A 27,981-nucleotide genomic window follows, 5' to 3' on the forward strand; every position below is an offset into this window, starting at 1 on the left:
ACAACAGAAATCATAAAAAAAACCCAAACCCACAACCCAAAACTCCTCCTTCCTACCCTTGTTTTTCCTCCTATAGACAAGCAGGAATCCGCTCTAAAAACTCTTTCATTCTGCTGGGTTTGCTGAATACGGGAAGAAATAAGATGGACCTTATGTAGTGAAGTGCCTGGCGTGTTGTCTGCCTGTGCCGAGCCTTGCTCTCAGCCTTGCGAACGCTGCTGATCAGACAGTGGTTTGGGCAAGTATGGAAAATAACAGCCTGCCCCCCTCCAAAAAACCCTGGCACTTCCCTGCATTATGCTCGGAATGTTTTTTAAAGGAAATGGCAAAGACCCCACCAGATTGTGTGTACTTGAAATAGTGCGGTGACCCCGGGTCTTCATTGTTCTTCTGTGGGAATGCCGCGGTCAGTGTCCCGGGACAGGCCGATGCAATGAAGTGGTTCGTCTCCTACGCAAAGGGGAAAAACGGCAACAAGTGTAAACCACTAACATCCCATCAGCCGTAAGGCATTCCAGTCCTTTGGTGGTAAACGCTGACAACACCGAGGCATTTTTCATGCTGGTTTTGAAAGGAGGTCCATTTGAACTCTATACTGCGCGCTTATTAGGCCATAAAGTTATTCCTGTATTCGACTGCACTTTTGCTGTTTTGCTGTAAAAACAGTTTTGTAACATCTTTCTCCAAATACATTTTGGGGATCAGGCCTTGGTCCTCTTGAACAGTTTCCTCATAATGGACTTCAATAACGTGAGTGGTTATGTTGAAACCAGGGCAGATGGTGGTGTTTGAAGCTGAAGGTGGGTGTAGGTGTCCCCAAGAGCAGCACCTAGAAGTGTTAAACCATTTTAATCATCCACTAGAAAGGCTGCATTTCTGTAGCTGCTTTGCATTTCATGCAGAAAAAATAACCATAACAAATACGTCCTACTTCCATCAAAACCACCAGCTGCAGGCATTCCTCTGTGTTAAGCTGTCTGCAAGACTGAAGTAAAAATGAAGGAGATGCCTTTTTTAGCAGCTCACCTGTTGTTTCTAAGCACCGGAGCCACGTGCATCGCTTTCTCTGTGTGAGGGGTGTGTGGAGTTTGACTTCCTGCAGGTTTCATTCTAGGTTGTTGCTCGCCCCTGCAAGTGTGTGTTATGGACTTCTGTCTTCTACATTAAACTCATTTTTTTCCATTTTCAAACTTCTGTTTTCAGTCCTGACCCATTATCTGCAGCTGGAGAAAAGCACCATCCACTGTTTGGTTTTATTGCCTTACTGCTAAAGGGGAGATAGTCATAGGACACGTGAATGTTAAAAGAAACTAATTTTATTTCCTTTTCTCTACAGACACCTAATAGTCCTCCTCCTTCCATCATTTTCTTCCCTGTTGATCGATTCCAATGCATTTTAATTTAGACTCCCTGTGCCTGACTGTGCATGCTTATGCATTGCTCTCTCTGGGCTTCTTATTGCCACACGTACTAACGTAGCGTGTACTGGGACCATGTGAAAAGGCCATCATTTCGTGAGTGTTTACCCACGCAGATGTTTCTCCCCTCAGCTGATGTGGTACAGATACACAGAGGTGCTTTTTTCACCTCTGGGTTATCTTTAGCTGACTGATTTGCATTGCCACGCAGCTCCGCTGGCGGGCAGCCCCACGGAGGGTCCCAGCCGAGGGTCTCGCCCCAGGGTGGGGTCCTGCTAGGCTGTCGGGAGGACACAATACCCAACTTCTGCCTCCCTCCCCGGCACGGATCGCAGGCCAGGGCTGCTGGGAGCCCCTAGCCTTCCTCTGAGCATGCAGCCCTTGCTTTGGACAGGAAAGGCAAGGACCAGGAGCCACCAGCATTGTTCTTTTCTCAAGGCGCTACTGGGATGGTGAGCGAAGGAGCTCTCACTTGGTCCTGTCCGATCCGCTGAGGGGTCTGCCTACCGGCCTCGGGGTCAGGTACAGGGGAGCTATTTTGTGCAAGCTTGTGCTCAAGCCTGCCTGAAACAACAGAGGTTAGACCTGTATTAGAATTATTTCATGTTCAGTATTGGTCTTCTGTTGCTATAACAGATGGTGAAGGTTGTCGCAGTACGTGCACTCGTGCTGTTTCCTGGTAAAGTCTTTGATCACAACGTTCTGGTCCCAGCAGCTGATCTGCCATTCTCTCAGGCATCTTTCTCAATTTAAAAACTCTCAAGCACAGCTGGAATTTGTGAAACTGTGAATATTACTGGCTATTTAACTCCATATGCTTACATCTTCGAGAAAACATAGCATGATACCCTCACCCTGAAAACCTACAGCAATGGGAACCTTGTCCTGTGCAAGGAGGCTGTTTTCTCTGTGCACGGTTAACCTAGGTTGTGATCGGGGCGTGCTGGGAAGCTGTGCATGTTGGGTATCGGCAGAAGTGGTGCGCCTGGAGCGGTGCTCGGCTGATCTCTGAGTCAGGGTGTTTAGCAATGCTTTGTGTAGGGTGCACGCTGGCTGCGCTTGTTGCTATAGTGAAAAAATAATAATTTTAAGGTGGAAAAATTACTTTCGGCAGGGAAATCAAAAAAGACGTGGACCTGCAGGAGACAGAGCTTTTGGAGTTAGGGATTAAAACTCATCCTTAATTTGCCTTGCTTTGAGGTATTATAGGGATCCCCAAACGCAAGCTGCCTGCTGGCAGGGCTCGGCAGGGAGGACCTCGGTGCCTCTGAAGGCTGGGCTGTCCCAAGGTGGCTGCGCACACACCGAGCGCCCGGCCACAGCCCTAGACACTCGGCGCTCCTTTCAGCTTCCCTTTTGTGCTCCAGTTTCTCTGTTTTCTTCAGTAGCATGTCAGCTCCTTTGAGAACACCCCCTTCGCTGCTTATCTGAAGGGGTGCGGAGGCCTTTGCCGTCCAGGGGCTGGCAGGAGCTGTTGCACGCTGAAAGTCGTTCTACCTGTGCTGGGCTGGCAGCAGCGTGCGCCAAACATATTTGCCATTCACTTTGAAATGGATTCAAGGTCAGTTTGTTGAAAATGTGGTTTGACCGGTATGGAAGGGAGCAGATTGTCTTCAAGCCGTTTTTAGAAAGCAGGCAGCCACGCAGGTAACCTTTGCCACGGCAGCGGTTAGTGCTGCGGCCGTGCAAACGGACCGGGGCTGATAACGCTTTGACATGCGGGGTTAGCCAGCGGGTCACGGGGTCCACGTTCCTCTCGGCAGGCTCCTGCAGCCGTGCGTTTTCCAGGGCAGTTATTAAGACAAATTCTCCGTTATTCTGGCACAGCCCTGTTGAGCTCGCTCAGCGGAGTTGGGCGTGTGACAGAGGGACGATGGCGTATGCGGCCCCCCTCCCGCTGTCCCCCGATGGGCATTCAGCGACTGACCCTCCTGGCTCGGGTCTTTCAGAAAGTTAACCACGTTTTTGTCAGGGTTTTTCCTCATCCAATTAGTAGAGGAAGAAATGACTCTCTTCAAGCGGGGAAGGGGCTAGATGCCTGCTTGTGATCCTGTCCAGCCCCGGTTTATGCGAATTTCAGTGTACAAACTCCAGTTTATTTACTAAACTCCTAAACAAAGTCAGTCCTTGACTTATCACAGTCACAGAGCTGGGGTTTGCAAGCCGCTCTATGCTAGTAGTATTGTCGTGGGGGTTTCCGCATAAAGGAAATTTCCTTCCCAGTGTTGCTTCAAGATAAGTTGGATTCTCTATTATCAATGCTGCTGTTCGAGCGGCTTCCGTTTTCCTGCTGTGCATGTTTTGCATGTTGTGCATTTCTCTCTACCCTTGGGAAACAAATGTTTTCACAAGCTGTAGGACACTTGGAGCTCCACCCATATCCTCTAGTTTTAATTAATCTTCAAAATCTAAAACTGTGTTTTTGAAAGTATGAAGGACATATGTCAAAGCGATCACGAGATTCATAAACAGCGCTTCAGGGCCCGTCGCTGATGTGAAATCCCTGGTGTCATCACTCATGGATGCACCTGGCCCTTAGCCTGTAGGTTTTTACACAGCACTGCGCGTTAAAAGGGTCATAGTTGTGCGCTTAGCCGAATTCAGAGCTGTAAGTACCGCTTTTCTGTGTGTATGTTTCTTTCTCTGAAACACATACATCGGTTTTATTTCTGTGCATGTTTTAACCTGAAACCCCAGAGCAGAAAAACACAGTTTATCAGTTTAAAAGGGTTGGTAAAAGCGTTGCAAAAACCTTCAGTCGTTGTGAAACACCGTGTAGAAATAATCGGGAGAGGTTTTAACACGACCAGCCCCAGCCATGCAACTTTGAAAACGGGCTTGTTTTGCTTTCCCACGTTGTGGGAGCACAACAGGAGTTAAGCGATGCGGGGGTAAGAACGGCTGCGCCTTCTCCCTTCTGGTGTTTCTGTCGCTAATAGGCTGTGCTCCGCCTGTGCCAAGTGCATGATAAAGGGTGGCCTGCCTGGGTGACTGGCCCATTAGGAGGCTGAAAGAGCTGCTGTGTCTCTCGGGTGGCATTTTTCTGAGATAAGTTGCTGGTTGTCCCCAAAAGCTGGCAGTGAGCAGGTGGGGGCCTGGCTCTGGAGCGGTGCCGCAGGTTTTTCCCACGGGGCTGGAGGCTGCGCCCGAGCAGCCAGGGATCTCGCTGCGTTTGGCCATTCTTGCTGTGAATCGGAGGAAAGGAGGAGAGATGGGAAGAAAATTAAAAGCTGTTGAAATCTATAGCAGTGAAGTTGCTCAGACGCATGTGAAGAGCTGACAGTAGGCTCAGCAGGAGGAGTTAGCGCTGAAACCATCACAGCTGTGGTCTCGGTCGAGATTTTCACCCTATTTTTATCTGGCGGGGCGAGCAGGGAGGAGGACGGTGTTGCAGAGGATGGGTGGGGATCAGGTGAGGGGAACGAGGACGAGAGCAAGCGTGGGGTGGGTGCGGAGCCAGAAAACCCAACCGAGCCCTTCAGCCTCTCGCTGTAAACAGGAAATCGAGGACCACAGAGAGCAAGACAGAGGAGACGGGAAGGCAGAAAGGGAGAGGCGGCAGCTCTCTTCAAACTAAAGAAAACACTCGTACCGGCACCAAGCATCAGCTACCAGAGGGCCTCCAGCTAGGTGGGGAGAGCCTGTAGGCTGTGTTCCCGTCCTCTCCCTCACCGATAATTCGGGGAGCTTAAGGATGCTGAGGCAACGTGGAAGAAAAGGAGTCACTGGAACTTTCTCAGGGTTTTTTCCCCTGAATCCCCACTGCCTGAAGAATGCGTTTTCACATCCTCCTTTAGGGCCACCAGTCGTGCTGGGGTGGAGAAGCCTTTTTGGGAGAGTGACTCCTGGGCCGCGTCGGTGCCGTCCTCAGGAGGGATCCGTCTTCCCCCTCCTGAAAGGGCTGCCCGGAGCCGCCTGATCTCTTGGCTTCCTTTGACTTGCTTTCAACAACAGAAGATCGTAAGCTGGTATCAGTTAATGCAACGGCACCAAAGTTTTCACGACTTGGCATGTCACCGCGTTTCCCATGTCACGTCTTTAGTCTCTTCAAAATTAGGCTCTGACCCTTCATCTTCTTTTACTAAAACCACGTGGATGTTCTTTTCTCACCCGTTGCTTGTATCATGGTCCCACATTGGGAGGACGGTTGATAACCGTAACTTTTGACCAAAGATTTTTTAATGGATGGCTTCATGATGGTATTTGATAGCTTTTTTGTTTTACATAATACTTTCTATATCCAACTCTATTTTTAGGATCCTGTACATCCGTATTTCTCTTTGGAATGAACGTAACCACAGGGATCTCTGAATGTTGTGCTTCTGTATAGAGACTACAGTGATTAAATAAACAAACTTGCTGAGCTGGTTCGGGGCTTGTTCAAGCTGGTGAAGGGAGATGTGGTAAATTCTGTTGGATTTTTCTTTAAAAAGCACAACTATTGCAAGGTTCTTTTTTCTGTGACTCATTTCAAAAGAATACTTCAACTAAAAGCATGGATTACTAGACAAGCAGATATGCAGATACAGCATTCCCAGGAACTTGCTATAAATGGTTCATAAAATATATATTTAAGGTTAGTAGACACTATATTTAAATCATTACTTGGATAGATGACTATTTCCACTAGTCAGATGCATTGGGTTTTTTCTTCTTTGGTCCAAGACTGAACAAGCTGCGTTGTTACGCCACTGGTACAAATTGCGACATGGTTAGGAGACACTGCAGCTTTTGACTGCAAAGGCAATTTTAAATTTTTCTACTATTGCCTTGCTGCGGCAAGGTTTGGGCTCTCTAAGGAACCGGCCGTTCTCCTGTTGGGACAACGCTTATTAACGATGCCCAGCGGGGCCCCGCGCTGCTGAGGCTGTGATGTCCTGGCAGCAAAGGGCACGTACGCGGCGCCGCGTCGGCGGGGCGCGGGGCGGAGGTTTGGGCAGCCGGGGGCACGCGCTGCCGCTTTGGAGAAGCTGCTCTTGGCTCCTCCGGGGCGCTGGAAAGCAAGCCGCGGTTGTTGCTGATTCCTGGTCGCTTCCTATATCGTAGCAATCCCCAGCTTCATACAGAGAGAGGACAAACAAGAGTAATGCAAACTGTCGATCCATTGAAAGCATGCTGCTGTTCTATCACAAACCCCACCTTTTACATCTTTCTGAGCCCTGTTTTTTCATTTCACACCTTATAGGTAGGTAAAAGCTGTTACAAATGGGACAGTTTCAGTGCATGAGCTTTGGTCACATCCTGCCAAGAATAAATTCAGAAATACATGGGAGGAACTGAAATCTTAGGGTGGGGTTTATGTAGCTGGGCAAACCGCCACTGAAGTGCTGGTCTGCTCTCCTGCTCCTTGTCAGGTTCCTCCTCCTTACCGCCATTCTACTATATGATCTCTTTTCTTACTGTCTTTTTTTCTTGTTTCCCAACTTTCTATCTTCTTCAGCCTCAGCTTCTTTATCATTCCTTGTCACCAAGATCAGGCTTTCGCTGCTGTCCCCAAGGTTGCGCAGGTGTGGAGGCTGCAACTGGTTATGAACGTGCTGGGATCGTGCCCCCGCCACGCCGCGCTGCCAGGAGGGGGGCACGTCCTTCCTTTCGAAGGACAGCATCCACTGACACCCTGGGTAGTCAGATATAAACTCTGCGTTGGTCTGCACCGTCATGAACGTTTTCTGTTTCAAACAACGTGCTTGGAGTTTTCAGAGTTGGAGGTGTTACATTTTGGTTTAGGATTTACCAGTCTTCGTGTCCTGTTCCTGAACATGCCAACAACTTTAAAGAGACTGACGGGAGGCTTAGATGCTCAGCTGCGTGGAAGAGCAGACTGCTTTCATTCGTATGTCTAATTATGGACGTCGGAGTCCAAGTTTGAGCACCTGTGTTTTGACAAATTTGGTCTGTAGTAGTTCCCAGCTCAGTGAAATGACTTTTTGCTAACAAGGAAGGGCTTCATCCAAAGCCCTTGGCAAAAGAATTTAACCACAAAGATGTGTAATGCTTTCTGTCTGAGAGTTCTCGGCTTGGCAGATAGCTGTTTAGGGGTTTCTGAATTAATGTGGACTGTAGTGAGCCTGTGCGTTGAGAGAGCTCTTGCAGCCAGCGTTTGCGTGTATAAACAGTTGTGAAAGACTCTGCGAAGGGAAGGTGGAAAGAACCTATTTTTCTATGGCTTTAAATAAATGCACGTCTACTTCAAACATGCAGTTACGGAAAAGTTCATCTTGACGTTGTGTAAATACAGTTACAAATGCTGAATCTGCAAATAAATACTGTAATGAAAAAAGTAAATGGGAAGCTTTGGTCTTTGCTCCCTTTCGTACCAATCCTAATCCCAAGTGACTTCTGGTATTTCAGGGGATCTGTTGTGGATTTCTGTATGTGTTTGAGAGCAGAACTTGGCCCGTTCTTCCAGTGGTGGAAGATAACTCTTGATCAAATTACTGGAGAGTCTGATGAGTCCAAAGTGGCTTTGACATTGTAGCTCTACAACAGACCCTTCACACCTTGAGAAAGCTGCTTAGCTGAGCAGCAAGTAAGCCTGCAATCTATACTTCAGGTTTATTCCATAGATAGTAACTCAGTAAAATTCCCACTGACATTAGAAAATGTTATAAAATAGGAAGAAAGGTGGATTTTCAGTGAAAAGTCCCAATTTCTTCAGTGATTCTGCTAAGAAGACAAGCTATACCTTTCCTTTAATATTAGACGTGTTGGAACATCACATTTTCTTGCAGGTACATGAACTGTGATTTATTTTGAGTAACATTGTATTGTTTTCCTAACAGATGAACGTGAGGCAGTTCAGAAGAAGACTTTCACAAAGTGGGTTAATTCCCACTTGGCACGCGTATCATGCAGAATTACGGATTTGTACACTGACCTTCGCGATGGAAGGATGCTCATCAAACTTCTGGAAGTTCTTTCAGGAGAGAGACTTGTAAGTGTTTATTAATATTCATTGTGGGGTTTTGGTTTCGGGTGGTTTTTTGGTGAATCCTTGGCTCAACTGAAGTACAGCAAAACTGAGTGCTGAGGGTTCAGTACTGCAAATCTCTTTTTACGTATTAAAGAAAAAAAAAAAAGTAGTATATTGCTTCAGCTGGATCCAGACACCGTTAAAATATCTTCCTGCTGGTTTCAGTAGGAATCAAAGGAAGTCTCCAGCAAGGTTTCTTGCTGGTGGTGAGATGCTGAGTGCTTCCAGCGGCATACTCCCTGCTCCTGAATCTGACGGGCACAGAGCACCAAATGTTCTCCAGCCCCTCAGACCGCCTCGGTAACGGTGCATGAGATGTGCTGAGGAACGTTCCCGGGCACTGTGGCCAGCTGGCCCGTGTCTGTGCTAGTAAACACAGCCGCTGGATGCAGGTGGCTGTGTGCAGGCTGCCTGCCGGCCCGAGGCCTGGAACATCCCTTCTCCCTTCCCTGGAGCTCCTGGGGGGTTATGGAGGAGAGCTGGCTGGAGAGGGCCGAGGCTGCCCTGGGAAGCATCGCGGCGGTTATAGCCGTGGTGTTAATTGCACCCCGCTGCTCAGCAATGCTCCTGGGTGTACCTGATTTTACTAGGATAGATAAGGCTTGGATTTTCTTTGGTTAGAGGAATTTCTAAAACGAATTTAAATAAATGGGGCAAATTCTTTCTTTGGGTATGCTGAGAGAGCCCCCTTGATACCAGCACAAGGGAGTGGCGAGTAAGAAAATTCCTGGAGTGAAAAATGCTGCTGCGTGACAGGAAAACTGGGTGTCAGGAAACGGCTGGGTATCGGGTTTTCCTTCAGTTCCTTAAATGATGGCTGTGCTCTTAACCACCTAATTTAAAGCAATCTTTTCAAAGAAATACGGGTCTTTAGCTAAGACCTAAGGCTACATGAGGATGCAACTGTGTAATCGCTTGTCATCGAGCACTCCTATTAATGGAAGCTCCGTGGCTTAAGACTCTGGTTAATGAATTGAACATATGGCCCACAGTGTAGTGGCTGTACAGCAAGGCAGGAGAGGGAGCTTTCTAAATGCACCTGTGAGGGTAAGGAAACTCTGACGTGCATAGAAGTACCCTGTGTGGATGGAGGTAACTAATCTCAATGTTTGTCAGCTACAGTTTGCTCAAAACGCGTTGCTCTCCATGCCAAATCATTTACTTCAGTGAGGTGTTAGGTTTGACGTGTTCACTGCAGGTCGCAGATGTTATTCATATGGGAATAACTGAGACCAACGTGCCCCATTATTTGAGGAGTCAGACAGCAACTGTGCCACCCCTCTTTAAACCTTCGTATCTGCCTGCCAAGATTTGACTTCCAGTGTCAAATAGCAGGGATGAAGCTCAGACCAGTCGTGTGACTCTTGCTGCATGATTCATTTACATTTTTCACTCCACCTTTGGAAAAATGCGACCAGAGGTTACCCAGCTGCTCGGGTGGGGAGGGTGCAGGAGCCACCCGGTGAGAACGCTGGATCCGCACTTGCATCATCGTTTGCGTAGCGCGTTGGCAGCTGCCTGCACCACCACAAATTCTTTTTGTAGCTTCGTTATCTCAGGATGGAGGACAGCAGTCTCTGTTTGCACAGTACATTCCACCACACCTTCCTCTGCAAACAAGAATACAGATAACGCAATGCACTAAACCTTGAGACAATTACACACACCAAAAATATTCCAGGAGGATCGGCACGTAGCATCCACTTGCTGAAGTTCTCCAGCCTTTTGGAATTTATTTTAGCTGGCATTGGTTAGGTTCTGACATCTCCGTGACACCCAAGCAGAAATCTAAAGGCAGTATCTTTTGCAGAAAGCTTAAAATCAAGACAAGAAACATCAAATGGTAAGAAAGCAATAAACAAAGGCAGAAACTAGCCTAGATAATTATTTTAATGTGTGTGTTTACTGAAGCAGTAGAACAAACAGGAATTGTTTTCTCACTTTCAAAACTGGGATTCAGATTCTGGAGCTGGAGCCGTATGCCCCTGGAGCAGAGTCTGGGATTTAGGATACTAATCAGGGAAGCAGGGCTGCTCTTTGCCCTCTCTGAGATCTCCAGCCTCATTTGCACAAACCCTGCATTTTTCAAAAGCTGTTGTGGTTTTTGATGATGAAAACCCAGAGTCCTTGTGTTGGAGAAACTCAAAACGGGAGCGTCCAGTAAGAGCAACATCTACACCTTCCTGTAGTTGCTCAGCTTGATTCCCAATTTTAGTGTTTAGTCCAGACCTTACTACATAAGGTCCTCTGAACAACACAGTATTTGGAAAGAAAGCGATAGCATGCAATGGTCTCACTGAACAAAGCGAAAAAGAACCCAGCCAGTATGAAAAGACAGTTGTAATTTTGTTTGCACACACTGTTAACCAGCCTCTCGCAAACAGCAAAATAAAGCTTAGAATTGTTTTCAGCGTAAAATTAAGCATTTAGCTCAGTTTCTTCCATAACTATATAAAGGATTAGTAAATTCCCTACAATTCCTGGATGCTCAAAGGTCAAACTGTTGAAGCAGATTCTCTGTAGTGAGTTCTGTCACGTTTTTTGTCGGAAAAGGGAAGATTTTTGATGTAAAAAACATTTTTCTAATAACATGCGTGTGAAGACTCTTCGGTTTAGGTCAGCACAATAAACGATGCATTCGGCGTGCCTGCTTTCCTTCTGGTTAAGTTCTGGACCTGCGTTAGCCCAGTGAAGGTCAAAGCCGCGTCTGGCTGTGTCTCAGCTTGAGGCTGTGCGGGAGCCTGTGGCAAGCGCGGCCACACCTTGTGCAAACTGGACCCGGACGCCTCTTCCTCTTGTTGCTGCAGAACGGTAGCTTGAGCTGTAGGGCCTGCCCGCGCGGAGGGACGGAACGGCCGAACCTTCCGTCTTCTTGGGGTGCCCGACGTTTTTTTGGCCGGGTGGCACTGTCATTCTTGTCCATGCAGAAATGTGAAGTGCCTTCTGGGACCATTAATAAATCATAGTTTGAACAGCCCTAGGTGACACTCTTAATAAGCTGTTACGGCCCCAATAGGGGATTTCTGAGCTGGAAAGTGCACCTCGTCCTGCAGCACTAGAAGAATATGTCAGCCTGCTCCTGAGAACAGTCACCTGCAGTGTCCTGTTCAGGTTTACTGTGTGTGCTCTGCTGCTTCACGTGCAGTCGTTGCGTCCGTGGGGAAAATAATCCTCCCAGTAACCTGAAGGTTGTGTGTACTGGGTTCTTAACTGGAGAGTGTGTCATCGTACAGCGTGCGGGTGGGAGCAGGTGGTCTCAGACTAAAGAAAACATCTAACGTGAGCACTGTGAGCTCTCTCACCTTGGTGCTGGAGCTTCTGAGAGCGGAAAAAGAGCTTTAAAAACCGTTTTCTGCTCAATACCTTGAGGCATTAGAGGCAGCGCAGTTACTGCTTCGGTAAGTGAGAAGGGCTGCGTTAGGGCGGGGGGACAGAGACCAGTTTGCTGCTGCAGCTTAGCAATGGCCACAGTCGCAGTCGTTCCTGTGTTTTGGGGCCATGGTCGTAAAAGCGAGCACACCCTGTACGAGCGGATCTGGGGCGCTCAGGCGTGGCAGCGGGCCGGAGCGAGTCCTGGGCCCGGCAGCTGCCTTCCGCCTCTGCCTTCCCCCGCGGCTGGGCGCTCCGCTCCCGCCCTGGGAAGAGCCTTCCTCCCTGTATTTTGCAAGATTAAGTTAAACCATTGGTCCAGCTTACCACACTCCTGGGTGACTGATGATACCAGCAAAAGGATGGATCCCGGATTGTCCCCGCGGATAGCGAGGGGTCTCCGATGGGTTTCATCCGACCATGTCACCTCACTCTGGCTCACCGCTTCACCCCATACCGGCAGCGTTTGGGGCGTACGGTGCGTGCCTAGGGCGTAGGTGTAATTTGTGCCTCGTCGGAGGGACTTGTGTACCCAAAACCAGTGGCAGGTTTCTGGAAATTTTCACCCTTGCTGGGAGTTGTGGGTTGACTTTCTCTGCATCGTTACCCGGCCACTGGAGGAGAACCGTGCTAACAGAAAGCTGAAGTGAAACTAATGGCCTCGGGCGTTTACGTGTCCTGAAGGGCATCTTTCTAGCAAACGTTTCATCTTTACGGCACGCTGTTTGACAGACTGCTGTTTCTAGGGACCGTAATATGGTTCCGGCTGAAACTCTTCCCCTTGAATGCCGTCTGAGGCGAGAATTTTGCCTGAGCTATTTCCATGGCCAGTTAATTACGTTCACTGCAGAAAACAAGGAAATTATGTCAATGAGTAGTTTGGCTGAGTACCTTTGGTGACATCTCAGTGAGCACTGAACAGGCTATTCAGCTGTAATCCTTATCTGCACAACGAAGTTGCTTTAATTTTATTCGGTTTTACAGCAGGCTTCTACATGCTGGTAATATATTCATGGCTTTTTTCATTTTCATTGGGCCTTTATAAAATTGTGTTACATTGGTGTGGCTGAAAATTTTTATTTTCTTTTCTTATGAAGAAATTGTTTGGAATAAATCTCTTCTGTTGTTTTCATACTGTTTATCCTACTTCAACTGACCAAAACCAAGCAATGACGTTTCTTTCTCGAGGAGTTTTACTGCGTCGCTTACGGTCCAAATCTGAGCTGCCTTTTTGGAGAGCCTGTATCTGTATTGACAGATACTCTCCGGAGCATTCATTACCAGTTCCCTCTGTTGCGTGTCTATGCCAGTTAGCAGTTTGTTTCATATCTTTAGCTTTGCAGAATCTTCTTTTTAAGTGTTGGAGACCTTGTGCTGGAGGAAAAAAGCATCTTGGGAAAATGTAGCAGCTGTGGCATTAACCTAACAAAATAATTTTATCTTCTAGCTGGTAAATGAATTATACTAGATGGAAAAAATGAAGGAAGTAAGCAGGCAATGTACTTTGAAGGGAAAACGAAATTGGCGCCCAGCTTGGGCAGCTCAGGTCTAAGATGTTGGCATTTCCACCACGGGTTTGACCCGTGCTACCGTTAGCCTTGCGTAAATGTAAGATGCGAGGAGCGGTTTTGTCCACTGAATTTGAAGAACAAATGCATCCAGTGTTGCCAGCTGGGAGTGGACAACGTGGTGACTCACCTGCTTGGACTCAAGAGTTAACAAGCACTATTTTTTTCCTTCCGTCTGCAGTAATACATGTTTTTCTTCTCCCTTTTACCTTCTAGCCTAAACCAACTAAGGGAAGGATGCGCATCCATTGCCTGGAGAATGTTGATAAAGCCCTCCAGTTCCTGAAAGAGCAGAGAGTGCACCTAGAAAACATGGGATCTCACGATATTGTGGATGGGAATCACAGGCTGACACTTGGCCTTATTTGGACTATTATCCTGAGATTCCAGGTAAAGATGTATACGTACACAGATATACACATATTTGAGTTTGCCATACTTGTCTGGAACATACTTCATTGTGCTTTTTAAGAGTGGTGTGCTCCAGGCCCTCCAAGATGATGGGAGTGAAAAGTGCTTAGCGTCTGGCAGGACATGGTTCAGAGCTAAGGGGAGAGGATAAATTAATCTTCACGTGGCTGCTGATCTGTAGTGGCAGCCAATGGGAGTTTCCTGCGTGGAGAGTCATATGGTTTTATTTTTAAATGACTAATAACAATAAAGCTCCAGTCATAGACCTATACGCTCCTGTAGACCTGGGAGGGAATGCTGCCCTCAGCTGCTCTTCATCTCTGTGGTGATTATCGCTAACCTGGCTGACTTGGCACTGAAGCAGATTAAGGGTGCCCACAGGAATTGTTTTAGTGTCCCCAGCTAAAGGCTGAGGTTTCTTGTTTTCCAGCAAGCTGCACATTGGACTTTGCCTTCAGTTAAAAAAGGCTGGAAAGTAATAAATATTTAATAAATTTAGCATTCTCTTAATTTGGGTGTTGCTCAGTGTTTTCCTAATATGAAAGTGTCTGCCTAACTTTCAGTGACAGCAGTGGAACTTTCCTTGAAGCTACAATACTTTTTTTAAAAAGCAGTGAACTATATCCACAAAATTACATATATTTGTCTATATGAAGTAAAAAGTGTTTCCCTTTTTTTTCCCCCTCCTTTTTTTTTTTTTTTTCCTCCTCTTTTTAAAAACTGGATAACAGCCCAGAATCTGGAATATATAGTTGTGATGCTGCTAAGGGCAAGCACTATTTCCTCCAAGCCTGAAGTTCCAAAATTGTTTGCTCCTCTGAAACTCCGGGTTAGCTTTTGCCTGTGGATCCCCTCATGGGATCCTGTGCCTGCTGCAGCCCCGAGCCGCATGGGCTCAGCATCCCGCAGGAGACACCTCGTCGGGTGAAACCGTAACGCTGTATAGGGCAGGGTTTGCCTTGACAGGTGGAAATCAGTTTTCTCGTGAAGTTCAAACTGTTTTCTCAATGGACTAAACAAAGAGCAATCCTCCAGTAAAATAAGGGCAGATGAAGCTTTCTTTTGACGTGAATGCTCTTAAACGGGGAAAAGCATTCACCTACTTCCACCCCGCCTGCCCTCGTAGATTTCCGTTGTTACTTATATTCTGATACAATTCCTTTCATCTCTTCAAAAAAGGAAAACAATGTTTTTTCTCAGAGAAATATTTAAAACTTCCTTGTTAATTTTAGATCCAAGATATCAGTGTTGAAACTGAGGACAACAAGGAGAAGAAATCTGCTAAAGATGCTTTGCTTTTGTGGTGCCAGATGAAGACAGCTGGGTGAGTGTGGATTAAGTGATTATCTAAAGCTCTGACAGCATTTTGAGTTTTCATTGAAATAATTTTAAATGGGCAAACACGTATCTCTCTGTAAGTGGATTCAACCAGGAGAAGTGAATTGATGTTTACAAGTCAGAAAATTCTGAATTTGTTATATTAATGCTGTGTGATAAACATACCGATCTGATAATCCATGAATATATAGTAATATGCTGACTCTTTTTCACCCTATTCTGAAGAAATAACGATGCTTCAGATGTTTGCCACCAACTTTTTCCTCTTTCCATATATATGGAAATATTTCCAAAATGTCTTGCTCTGACAGTAACCTTCTTGCGTAATTAAGTATCCATTTGTAGAGACGCAGTATGTTTCCCCTGTGAAACTTGGATGTCCCTGTGATGGCTTGGGGCACTTCAGCAGTATTCTAGTGGTACTTCATCTTCTCCTTCCAAGAACTCTTATGGAAGTGGTTTGTGAGCAGCCTGAAGTTTTTGGAGACTTGCAAAATACCCAGGTCACCAAAGAAATTAATTTTGCATCTGTGTACCCCTGGGGCACAAAGGTGGCTGTCGTATGTGCTTTGTTTCGAAGTCAGGCAGTGACTAGGGTCAGGCCTTGAAGATGCCCTGGGACAGCAGACAATTTCAAGGAAAACTCCACGTATCGCTGCTCCTGTGGCACCTGCAGCCATCAGGTTTTACTCGCCTCTGTTCCTCCAGCTGTTCCTGCTCTTCTCTTGAACTTGATATTTTGAGTACCTGAAAACGATTCTTTGCCAGCAGCTAAACCAGGAGCAGGCCTTAGACTTGTAGGGATTTGAAACCTCACAGGCTGCAGGTTGGGCAGCACGTTATAAAACTGTAGCTTCAAGTGATTACTTCAAAGTTCATTTAGAGCCTTTCTCTGGAATGCATATCGAATCTGTGGGGTTTACAAGAGTAAATGAGGTGCGCTTACCTCTAGGGTCAGCCTCTGATGAGAGTAGTCATGATGTTAGATTGTCCGTTGTGGGATGGCAGTATCCCACCCTTAGGTTTACAATACGTGTGTCGCTCCTGCAGCCAGCTTTTAGTGACAGCGCGCAGAGGTGCAGCAGGGATGCTGTATTGATTGCGCTCTCTTTGGTTTTTGTTCTGTCAGTTACCCCAATGTCAACATTCACAACTTTACAACAAGCTGGAGGGACGGGATGGCTTTCAATGCACTAATACATAAGCACAGGTACGTGTGGGTAAACGTCTTTATGGATTTTGAAAGCTTGGACTGTTGCGGCGTGCACTGGGTTTTGCAGTTACCTTGCAGCTTGAGTTTAAAATCTGTGGAGAAGAGAAAGTTGAAGAATTGCTGAGAGTTTTACAGCCACTTGCCTTGTTTTAGAGCTTTACAGCTCTTGCGGTCCCTGTGAGCTCATCTGGGCAACAGTTTCTCACATCACAAGTCAAAACAGGTTGTGTTTGGTTTCAAGAGAATAAATTATACACGTGATTGTTTTGGTTTGTGACTGACCAGGTTGGAAGAAAAGTTTTTGTACCTTGTTTAATAACCACTGATCGGGCCTGGTCGCCTAGAATTGGGGGCTGGGAGGGGACACGACACACAACAGCAGCCTGGAGGGGAAAGAAATCCCTCTGCAGGGCTGGCAGAATCTGGTGCTAGACTTTGACATGGCTGGGGATGCCGCTCAATGGCACGCTCAGGGGAGGTTACTGGGACGGCTTGCACACTTAGATGGGCAGGAGGAGAGACTGTGTGACCACAAATGTGTTCCTTTCATTTCCAGGTCACCTTTATCCCTGGTAAACTAGCCTCCGTTTTTTGCCATGGGCTAGGTTCTGCCATGGCACGTGCTAGGCGTTGCTTCATTCCTTTAATACTACCATTGAACCGCACAGGGCTACTGGGCGAGCGAAACCTTGGCAGCATGAGGGGCCAGGTTTTCTGAGGATTGCATATTTTAGTTCATTTGTTCATTTGAGGGTGGCTGCGCTGTGCTTTGGGAAATCTAAAGAATTTTCCATCCTGTCTAGGCCTGATCTGATTGATTTTGACAAGCTGAAGAAATCAAATGCACACTACAATCTGCAGAATGCTTTTAACCTTGCAGAGCAACACCTTGGTCTTACTAAGCTCCTGGACCCCGAGGGTAAGAATTCCTGCAGTTTCAGCACTTCACGGCGGGCTCTTTCGGGCTCTTTTCTCCCACCGCTCATTATATATAGCAGGGCACAGCTTTGTGATAGCTTTTTGTGTTAAAGAGAAGCTGGATGCTGCTGACTCATCTGGTGATACAGCCAGAGAGGGAAGGGGAGAATGCGAGATGTCTCCTGCAGAGGACTGAGCAGCGGTAGCGCAGGAGCCCTTAATCCTGTGTTTATTTTCCCCCACCTGACAAGACCAGGGGACTGGCCATGTATACATAACATCATTCCAGTTAGAGGCATCCTTCTGATCTGCTCTGAGAAACACTTTCTGTGAGCTGGAAGATGAACGGTGTGGATGTCAGCAAATAGTTAGCTTCTTTCGCAGACTGTCAGTGAATTTTAGCCTGTGCTCTCATGAGAGCGTGCGTGCTCATGCGTATTGGAAGGCGTGCTCACAATGCTAGGACAAGAAACTTTCTTGTCACAGGGCAAAGAGAAGCTATGTGTTTGGGCGAGTTTCTTCTTGCTTATTTCCCAGTGCCTCAGAATTGCTGCAGGAAAGGAAATAACTTGTTTTCCATCTGTAGCTCTCAGAAGATTTGCCTGGACAGACATACAATTAGGTTTGCATTCCTCTCTCCGAATACTGATAGAGCATCGAAGTTCTCAACTGACAGTAGTTCTGTCAGCTCACACAGACGCTAGAGAAGTTATTCGGCGGTGCACAAGGCGTGGCAAAGTCTGAAGCCTGGTTCTTAAGATTCAAAGGCCCCTAGCCCACAGACGCGAGCTTTAACCACAGCCCGTGCTAAGACAAAGAGATAAAGGAGCACTTCTTAGTGACAGAGTCCCAACTGTGCAACACCGAGTAATCCAGAACCAGTCCCAAGCTGCTGAATTTATTTCTGATTAGGACGTAAATCTTAGGAGCTGAACTGCCACTGAACCCATCTCTCTGACTCTTAAACGCAGCCTCGTTGCATTACTAGCTTTGTTGTTTTAACCTGTGCACCCTTAGTATGCTAAGACAACTCTTGTTTGGTTTGCAGATATCAGTGTTGATCATCCTGATGAAAAGTCAATCATCACCTATGTGGTGACATATTACCACTACTTCTCCAAGATGAAAGCTTTAGCTGTTGAAGGAAAACGTATTGGAAAGGTTTGCAAGTTCAGATTATAAATTGTTATAAAGCAGTTGAAATCTTTCTGATTTTTTTTTTTTTCTTCTTCTTGGGTGTTAGTTCTTTAAGAGTCCAGTGTTTGGTAGTTTTTAGTTTTGCTTTTGAATGTGTTTTGGATGTTAAATATTCCCATGTGACTGTGAGGAGTAGTTAATTTCCAGCTGCCTCGTATTAGAAAACATTTGGCCGGTGTTTTATTTTTGCTTGTTAATTTTGCATCCGTGCTGCTTTGCCTTTCTCATTAACTGCTCCTCACCCTCTGGGTCCTCTGTCTCTTCTGGGGCCCAGAAAAGTCCGTCATTTAAAAAATGCGTGGCCATTCTCTGCCCTTTGGCCAAGTTGCCCCCATCTTCACAGCTGGCAGACTGAACATGAATCCCTTTGTGAGCCTCGGCGCTGCCCCTCTATTGCCGTGGGATCATGGGAATTCACTGCTGAAAAACGCAGAGCCCTCATTCCTCAGAGCTCCCCGCCCCTGCGGCGCTCAGGAGCGAGTGGTCTGCTTCATAAGTCAAGTCTCTCAACAGTTGCTTTTATGTAGCTTGTTGGGTTAAAATGACAGAAGAGCGCTGCCCTCGTTATTCGTGTTATGTTGTGCTGCTTGTTGCAGGTGCTTGACAATGCCATTGAGACGGAGAAAATGATTGAAAAATACGAATCGCTGGCTTCTGACCTTCTGGAGTGGATTGAGCAAACCATTATCATCCTCAACAATCGCAAATTTGCCAACTCGCTAGTTGGTGTGCAGCAGCAGCTACAGGCATTCAACACTTACCGCACAGTAGAGAAACCACCCAAGTAATTTTACTCTTAGCTTAAAACAACAGTGGTCTTGGTTTGTTTTAGTCGGTCGTTGATTTTTTTAAAAACAAACGCATCCAAGTAATTTTAATCTTGGCTTAAGAATTGATTTTTCTGAACAAACCCAGATGTCGTATTTCTAATTGGTGCTTGTCGTGATTGCTCGGGACCTGTTTGCTTTATGCTATTCAATGTTCTGATAGTAACAACAACAACAACAAGTGTCACCTGCGGGACCTCAGAGTCCTGGAAGCCACCACTTCGCTGAGATGGCTGCCTTATAATAGGAGCGGTAACAGCATACCGTGTTAGTAGAGTAGTATCGCCAGTCATGATTGCTAGCAGTGTACAATGCCAATACACCGCTATTAAAAGAGTCTTACTGCTTATCCAAAATCAAGAGGAAGTGTGCCTGGCTTTGTAAAACATAGCTATGCTTACCGAAACTATATATATAACCCAGACTGCGCAACTTATTTCTGGAAAGTTTCTTTTAGCATTATGATATTGGATCTGTTTATTATTCTTGTCTAATATAAGTTCTAATGGATAATAATCACGATCCAAAACATTACCGAATATCCAGACATCTTCTAAAATGGCAGTCTATTCCCTAGTACCTATACAGTTTGTTTATTTCCCGGGCATACAACTTAGGGGAAGCAGTGGGAAGAGTTTATTGACTGCAGCGAGCTTTAAATAAAACTTCCACTTCTTGAGTTGATGGAGTAAACCAGGGCAATGCACGTAGTAGAATAAAAAAAATGCAGTCTTCTGTCCCCTGAGGGGGTTTAAATCTAAACACACAGACGACTGACTTCTGTGAAGTTTCTTTTGCTGTTTGACCCAACTGGTTCCAGGGGATGTGTGGGCTATTTCAATTGCTTCCAGCTTTCACACAAGATGAAGGTGTTTATCTGAATGCTCCATTCATAATGTCAATATTTTAAGGAAGTGCTTTATAATACCTTAGTAGCAATGAAAGCTTTATTGTAACTCAATTCTTTTGCAAAATTTTGTTTAGATTTACAGAAAAAGGAAACCTAGAAGTGCTGCTTTTTACCATCCAAAGCAAAATGAGAGCCAACAATCAGAAAGTATACATGCCAAGGGAGGGCAAACTCATCTCTGACATTAACAAGGTAAACTGAGCCAGCTCCTCCTGTGTGACTCGGGATTTTGTTGTTTTCTTTCAGTCTCTCTCTCAGTGTGCTGGGAAGAAACATGTTTGCTATCTCCGTCCTATAAGGGATGGGAGAGGTGGGGTGACCTTTTCTTAGAGTTGGGACTCCCTAATCTGAACCAAGTCCCCGGCTATCCTCAACTTCTGTAAGACCTGCACTGGAAAAGTGCTCTGTCATTCCATGCGGTCGGTTATGGATCTCGTAGCCCTGCCTTGCTCCTCCGGGGTCCTGGCTGTTAGAGTTAATCGACAGAAAGTAGCAGCAATATCTAGGTATTGCAGCCCTCCCCACTTGCCCCGCTGCCCGCAGTGTGGGAGAGCGAAGGAAGCGCCATGACCGATCTTGTGGGTTCCCTCTCGGGGTTTACGCAGCTATTTTTCACGCTGGTGCAGCTGGCAGAACAGCAGCAGAGCTGACAAGCTCCCTCAAGGATAACAAACAGCTTAAAACTGTGAGCTTTCCTCGTTTGTGTTTGATCATGCTTGGCATTCCCAGAGCAGCTGTTGTGGGCGTCTGTGGCCTCGGCCTGCGTCCTAGAGAGCAGTAAACTGCACAGCCCTCCGTTTGCATTCGGCCCCTGGGCCTGGGAATGCCTAAAATACTTGGGTTTCAGACAGTTTTGTTTCACATCTGTTAGGATTTAGAAGAATTTAGGGTAGTTGGTGTTTAATTGTGGGTATTTTCGTTGTTCGTAAGAAGATCTGAAAGGTGATTAGCTGGCTTTCAATATGCTTCTAAGACTTTTTATTTGTGTAATACCAATGTCATGCATGTGAACAACTTTTGGCTTTAGGGGGAAAAAAGGACTTGCATGCACCAAAAGTAACCGAATTCTGCAGGTTTGTTTTTTTTTTTTCCCCAAAGTGGGTGTAGTAAAGAACAACAATTGTATGTTGATTTTCGAGGTGAGAGGGCATGAATCTCTAATTCTCATTTCCTAAAGGCGGAAGATAGAATCTGCTTATTTGGGAGCAGTGCTCAGAAGCTTTTTTTTTTAAACAAATACTCTCTTACACATTTAAGCCAGGTGGTTTGCTTAGGCTTTGTTGGAGGCAAAACCCAAATGAACACGAGAAAATGCATCTGAGATAAACAAGTCTTATACCCCTTGCTCAGAAAATGAATGAATGAATTGAGAAAAAAATTTTAAGTCATGCGCTTATATTAGCAGACAAGGTGTAAGGCCAGCCTATACAAACCAGATTTATTGGCATATAAGTAAATAAGACAGTTTTGTGAAACTTGGCTGTACTGACTTCAGTCCTGATTTCATGCAAAGATGATGTGATTTATCATAATCCTATAAGAATGTGTGTTTAGAAGACGCATGTTTTTTTCTCCACATCTTCAGGCCTGGGAAAGACTGGAAAAAGCTGAACATGAAAGAGAACTGGCACTGCGAAATGAGCTCATCAGACAAGAGAAACTGGAACAACTTGCACGCAGATTTGATCGCAAGGCAGCTATGAGAGAAACTTGGCTGAGTGAAAATCAACGTCTCGTTTCTCAGGTGCTGCTTTCAGAAATTGTCTGTGTGACTAAAATGATTCCCATGAGTAATTATAGAATACAATTCTTGCAAAGAGAACATTTCTTCCCCTGTGCCTCATATTTTACTGAATCTATGTATATTTATATTTGTTGTATGTATATGCCAATGTGTATTTAGTGTGTATGTGTATGTACTGTATATCCTATCTTTTATGCGTTTGGGATATCCCTTCCTTGAATCTGTTGGTCTGTACTCAGGAGATATTGATGTGAAAATATCTACCCACAGTCAAGATTTTCTTTATCTGAATAGTTTGGTCAATTCAGTGGAATTAGCCCAGGAATTAATTTTATTTTTTAATATTAGAGATGACTTTAAAAAAATCCAAACCCCCAGCTTAATCCTGATGGCCACCATGATTCTTCCCCCAAAGGTAGTAAATGATATCTCTGACTTTATCAGTGGTTCTCTGGTTATCAGAGGTATCTCTGATTTTATTAAAGACGACTTTTCAGAGCATTTTGAGATCCCGGATTTGCTAACAAGTGTATTCTGCACAATCGGAAATCATGTTGTGAGCAGCAGGGCTTTTCTCCTAAGCAGCCATTACTGAAGAAGCATCTCTGTCTTTACAGGATAATTTTGGCTTTGACCTTCCAGCAGTAGAGGCCGCAACTAAAAAGCACGAGGCCATCGAAACAGACATCGCAGCATATGAAGAACGAGTCCAGGCCGTGGTTGCGGTCGCGAAGGAGCTTGAGACTGAAAATTACCACGATATCAAACGTATTACTGCGAGAAAGGACAACGTTATACGCCTATGGGAGTATCTCCTGGAGCTGCTCAGGGCACGGAGACAGCGGCTGGAGATGAATCTTGGTCTGCAAAAGATTTTCCAGGAAATGCTGTACATTATGGACTGGATGGATGAGATGAAGGTAGGTGTTAGCCATTTGAGAAAGTAGGCCAAATATTCTGGAGAGCTGTAGATACCCTTTTTTGTAAATTTTTAAGATTCATTTTGCCTCTCTGGTTTAATGGACAAATGCAGAAGATACACATTCAAGAGCAGTGAACAAATTCCTTATACCTTATGACAATTTTTTAAAACTAAGGATTAAAAACAAGTAAGGAAAAAGAACAAGTTCACCGCTGTAAAAAGCTGCTTTTCAGCTTCATGCCTCTCTCGTAAGGGCCGGAGGCTTTGGTCACAGTGCTTGGGTAAGGATGACGATTTTGGTGAAAGGGAATTCAATAATCTCTCTTCATCACAGCTTACCTGGGGAACGAGTCACCTCTTCACTTCTGTGCTTTAAAAAGCATGAATTTCTTCCTGCCTGTTCTCCTGGGATCTGGGAAGGGAGAGGGCCGTGACTTTGTTCTTGTCCATCAGCCAGCAGAACTTGGAAGCTGTTGGAGGAAAGGAAGTTGTGTGTAGCTCAGTGGCAGCTCACAGCACCTGGACTGAGTGCTTTTCATTGGTCCTGCCGAGCTAACTTAGCTTCTCATCATCCTAGACTTAAAACTGCATTAAAGAGCAGTCGAGTTCTTCATGGTTGCCAGCGATTTTAAAAATATTGGCTCAAATTTCTATCAGCCATGGCTTTATACGTTTGAAGTAGCTCTCCTTATGGGCCTGGTGTTTCTCTGGACTGAAATCACTGTAACGACAGAGAACAGCGTAATGCCCGGAGTCATTAAGAAACAAACAACTTAGGGCCTTCAGCCCGTTTTACTTGTCTTTTACATTTTGATCAGGTGCTTCTGCTGTCTCAAGACTATGGCAAACATTTGTTAGGAGTTGAAGACCTGTTGCAGAAACATGCTCTTGTGGAAGCTGACATTGCTATTCAGGCTGAGAGAGTGAGAGGGGTCAATGCATCTGCACAGAAGTTTGCCACCGATGGAGAAGGTAACTAGCAGCCAACACATCCTTCTTTGGCTTAATTATGTACGAGGTTATCTATAAGCCTCGTTAGTCCTGCAAGGCACGTTAGGTTAAATTCAGCACCAGAATAAGAGAATCCAGCTTCATTTGTTCCTTCTTTATTCCCAGTGATTAATTTGTACAGGTATTTGCTCGAGAATTCATTGTGGCGTTGTGTTTTGCATGGGATGTCACGCTCCTAACCAGCAGCTGCTGTAACTTTGTAGTAGTCACCATTAATTCGCCGTTCTGTGTTTCTAATGCGAACAATACAAATTATTGGACCCAGTCTGATATTGTCCCAGTTTATGCTAAACAAAAGCAATTCCACTAAACCAGTGTCATTCGCTAGAATAAATGATGTTAATTTTGTGCAGTTGTGTGTATGAAGCTGGTATAAATCTGGAGTAGTGAATTCTGTTTCACTGAAAACAGTCACGAGTATCTTTCCTTTTGGGTTTTTTTTTGGTCTTTATGCAAAGAACAGCATTTTCTGATCTGTGTTATTGTATGGTGGAGCTTGAATAGTTCACACTCACTTTCAGGAGACTAACTACGAATTCTTTTACATAAACTTGTAGATGGAACAAGCAGGAATTAAGAACTCTGTGTATGCCCCAGCTGTAGAGATGAAAATGAATCGGTCCAAGTTGTAATGTCCATTCTCTGCCTGAACAGGTTACAAACCGTGTGACCCGCAGGTTATCAGGGACCGCGTCGCTCACATGGAGTTCTGTTACCAAGAGCTGTGCCAGCTCGCAGCTGAGCGCCGGGCCCGCTTGGAGGAGTCCCGGCGCCTCTGGAAGTTCTTCTGGGAAATGGCTGAAGAGGAGGGTTGGATCAGGGAGAAGGAACAGATCCTGTCATCTGATGACTATGGGAAGGACCTAACCAGTGTCGTCCGTCTCTTGAGTAAACATAAGGCGTTTGAAGACGAAATGAGTGGTCGTAGCGGCCACTTTCAGCAGGCGATAAAAGAAGGTGAAGACATGATTGCGGAGGAGCATTTTGGGTCTGAGAAAATCAGAGAAAGAATTAAGGATATCCGGGAGCAGTGGGCTAACTTGGAACAGTTATCGGCCATTAGGAAGAAGCGCCTGGAGGAAGCCTCTCTCCTTCACCAGTTCCAGGCTGACGCTGATGATATCGATGCATGGATGTTGGACATCCTCAAAATTGTCTCCAGTAATGATGTTGGCCACGACGAATATTCCACTCAGTCCTTGGTCAAGAAACACAAAGATGTGGCTGAAGAGATTGCGAGCTACCGGCCAACCATTGACTCGCTTCACGAGCAAGCAAAGGCTCTACCACAGGAACACGCCGGATCCCCAGATGTGCAAGGCAGGTTGTCCGGAATAGAGGAAAGATACAAAGAGGTTGCTGAGCTGACTCGGCTGCGTAAACAGGCCTTGCAGGATACCCTTGCTCTTTATAAGATGTTCAGTGAGGCAGATGCTTGTGAGCTTTGGATTGACGAAAAGGAGAAGTGGCTGAATAATATGCAGATTCCAGAGAAGCTGGAGGACCTGGAAGTGATCCAGCACAGGTGAGGATGCCTTTACCGGGAAGTTTGGGGAATACTGAGTGGAAGTTTTTTTTACACGAGCTACCTTTCTCAGCTTGCCTGTGGCTCAGATTCTCTAATGCCTGTGTGATCTTTGTTTGTTTGTTTGTTTGTTTCCCCGCTCCAGATTTGAAAGCTTAGAACCAGAAATGAACAATCAGGCATCCCGTGTTGCAGTAGTGAACCAAATTGCTAGACAGCTAATGCACAGCGGCCATCCAAGTGAGAAGGAGATCAAAGCACAGCAAGATAAACTCAACACAAGGTAAGGGAAGGCCTCATGCTCATGAACATGATACTGGCTGAAACAAGTAGGGTGGGGTCATTTGTGTTTCTTATATGTGTTTTTTAAGACATTCTGATACCGTTACTGAAGTGTCTTCAAGGTAGGCCTTTAAAGCTTCAGAAGGAAAAAGAGCTGTGCCTTTCAAGTATTTGATCAACAGACGGAGTTTTGCTATTGGCTTCAATCAGGTCCTGAGTGTATCGGTACCTTGATTTGAGAGCTGGAAATTCACTGTAATGACTATTATGATAAAACAGAAGCCAATATAATTTCATGTAAACTCACTCATTTTTTGGCTTCAAAATAAACCGAGAGACTACGTTTAGTGTGAAAGTTAGATGTAACTAGCCATTTTTCACTTGAGGAAACGTTATACTTTTAAGGGCTCAATATTGCTGGTGCTTGTCATATTCTAATATACGCCACAGCTTGGTTAATGGTTGTTTTGCTAAAACTATTGACGATATGGGAAGGACTGAAAAAAACATGGTTAGGTTATTTCATGGCTTACCAAGCTAATGTGAACAACTGCTCACTCAGCAACGTTGCCATATCCTTTTCCCTTATTATACACAAATCTCAATTTCTCTGCATTTCTCTCCTCACGAATTTCAGATGGAGCCAGTTCAGAGAACTGGTAGATAGGAAGAAGGATGCTCTGCTCTCTGCTCTGAGTATCCAGAACTACCATCTTGAATGTAATGAAACCAAATCCTGGATCAGGGAAAAGACCAAAGTGATCGAATCCACACAAGATCTGGGTAATGATCTAGCTGGAGTGATGGCCCTGCAGAGGAAGCTGACGGGCATGGAACGTGACCTGGTAGCCATCGAAGCCAAGCTAAGCGACCTTCAAAAAGAGGCAGAAAAGTTGGAATCAGAGCATCCTGACCAGGCACAGGCTATCCTTTCACGGCTCGCAGAAATCAACGACGTATGGGAAGAAATGAAGACCACCCTCAAGAACCGGGAAGAGTCCCTTGGAGAGGCAAGCAAACTGCAGCAGTTCCTGAGAGATCTGGATGACTTCCAGTCTTGGCTATCCAGAACGCAGACCGCAATTGCATCCGAAGATATGCCCAACACACTGACAGAGGCTGAGAAGCTGCTGACTCAACATGAGAATATCAAGAATGAAATCAACAATTATGAGGAAGATTACCAGAAAATGCGGGACATGGGTGAGATGGTGACACAAGGGCAAACTGATGCTCAGTACATGTTCTTACGCCAGCGCCTACAAGCTTTGGACACTGGATGGAATGAGCTTCACAAAATGTGGGAGAACAGGCAAAATCTCCTTTCCCAGTCTCATGCCTACCAGCTGTTTCTCAGAGATACCAAGCAAGCAGAAGCATTTCTTAATAACCAGGCAAGTGGTCAAGATATGCCTTACTTCCTTCCTACAGGTTGGCACCGTACACTGCAAGCAGTTAACAAGGTCATTTGGCAAGAGAGCTACAAACAGATAAATTGCCCTTTTTTTAACTATAATTTGCTTTTTGTATTTTACTTCTGACCTTTCTTGGGAGATGTTTCTTTTCATATGTGGTGAATCTGTTGTCGGAGGAGACAGCATAGCCTGAGTGTAATACTTTTATCTCTCTGATTTATGCTTTAATCACAGGAGTATGTTTTGGCGCACACGGAAATGCCCACTACCTTGGAAGGAGCAGAAGCTGCTATTAAAAAACAGGAGGATTTCATGACCACGATGGATGCCAATGAAGAAAAGATTAATGCAGTTGTGGAGACTGGCAGGAGGCTAGTTAGTGATGGGAACATTAACTCTGATAAAATCCAGGAGAAAGTGGACTCTATTGATGACAGGTAAGGTCAGAATGATGGCAGAACGTAGCTGTTCATGCTTTAATTCTGTTCTCTGAGAGATGACCTTTTACCAGAATCCAAAGGCAAAATAACATGTTAGAAAATGTCTGTTGCAGACTGTTTGCTTTGTCCTGTGGAAAAATAGGAACTGTAACGTTTCAAAAATGCGCCAGGCTAATCTTAATTAAATATTACCTCTCCCATTTTCTGGAGACTTGTTAGGTAATGAGCTCACTACCCAGAATTTGGCTGCATGAGTGTTGCTATATAATTCTTGGAGTATTAACAGACTTTATTTTATGGTGGGAGTTGTAGCAGTTAGCTATACCTGGTTCCACAAGTCTTAGTTTCCTCTGCTACCTCCTAGCTGATTCAATTATAATAATGTATTCCTGTCCTTCCTCTGAGGAAGGAATGTGGCTCTTCAAGAGTGTAATTGGCATTGTATCTACCCCACCCGCTTGGCTTTGATCGCCTTTTCTGTCTGGCCCTTCTGAAATCAG

The 27,981-nt window shown here is 45.5% G+C and overlaps 1 protein-coding gene across 4 annotated transcripts in view; it reads left to right on the top strand.

Annotated features, from left to right (window-relative positions):
- The window catches only part of SPTBN1 (spectrin beta, non-erythrocytic 1), a 134,552-nt gene that overhangs the window by 71,313 nt on the left and 35,258 nt on the right, over positions 1-27,981 (top strand). For all 4 annotated transcript variants that reach the window (XM_087777297.1, XM_087777296.1, XM_087777295.1 and 1 more), the window contains 15 exons: positions 8,201-8,352; positions 13,545-13,718; positions 14,972-15,063; positions 16,207-16,287; positions 17,094-17,209; positions 18,257-18,369; positions 19,002-19,189; positions 20,217-20,334; positions 21,728-21,886; positions 22,504-22,806; positions 23,627-23,780; positions 24,474-25,344; positions 25,490-25,627; positions 26,264-27,020; positions 27,276-27,478. In XM_087777297.1, coding sequence (XP_087633423.1) covers positions 8,201-8,352; positions 13,545-13,718; positions 14,972-15,063; positions 16,207-16,287; positions 17,094-17,209; positions 18,257-18,369; positions 19,002-19,189; positions 20,217-20,334; positions 21,728-21,886; positions 22,504-22,806; positions 23,627-23,780; positions 24,474-25,344; positions 25,490-25,627; positions 26,264-27,020; positions 27,276-27,478 — 3,619 coding nt within the window. The remainder of the gene's footprint in view (positions 1-8,200; positions 8,353-13,544; positions 13,719-14,971; positions 15,064-16,206; positions 16,288-17,093; positions 17,210-18,256; positions 18,370-19,001; positions 19,190-20,216; positions 20,335-21,727; positions 21,887-22,503; positions 22,807-23,626; positions 23,781-24,473; positions 25,345-25,489; positions 25,628-26,263; positions 27,021-27,275; positions 27,479-27,981) is intronic.

This window comes from Nipponia nippon, unplaced genomic scaffold (genome assembly GCF_047370975.1).
Source record: "Nipponia nippon isolate SJK-2023a ecotype South Korea unplaced genomic scaffold, ASM4737097v1 scaffold_4, whole genome shotgun sequence".
NCBI classification, from domain to species: Eukaryota; Metazoa; Chordata; class Aves; order Pelecaniformes; family Threskiornithidae; genus Nipponia; species Nipponia nippon.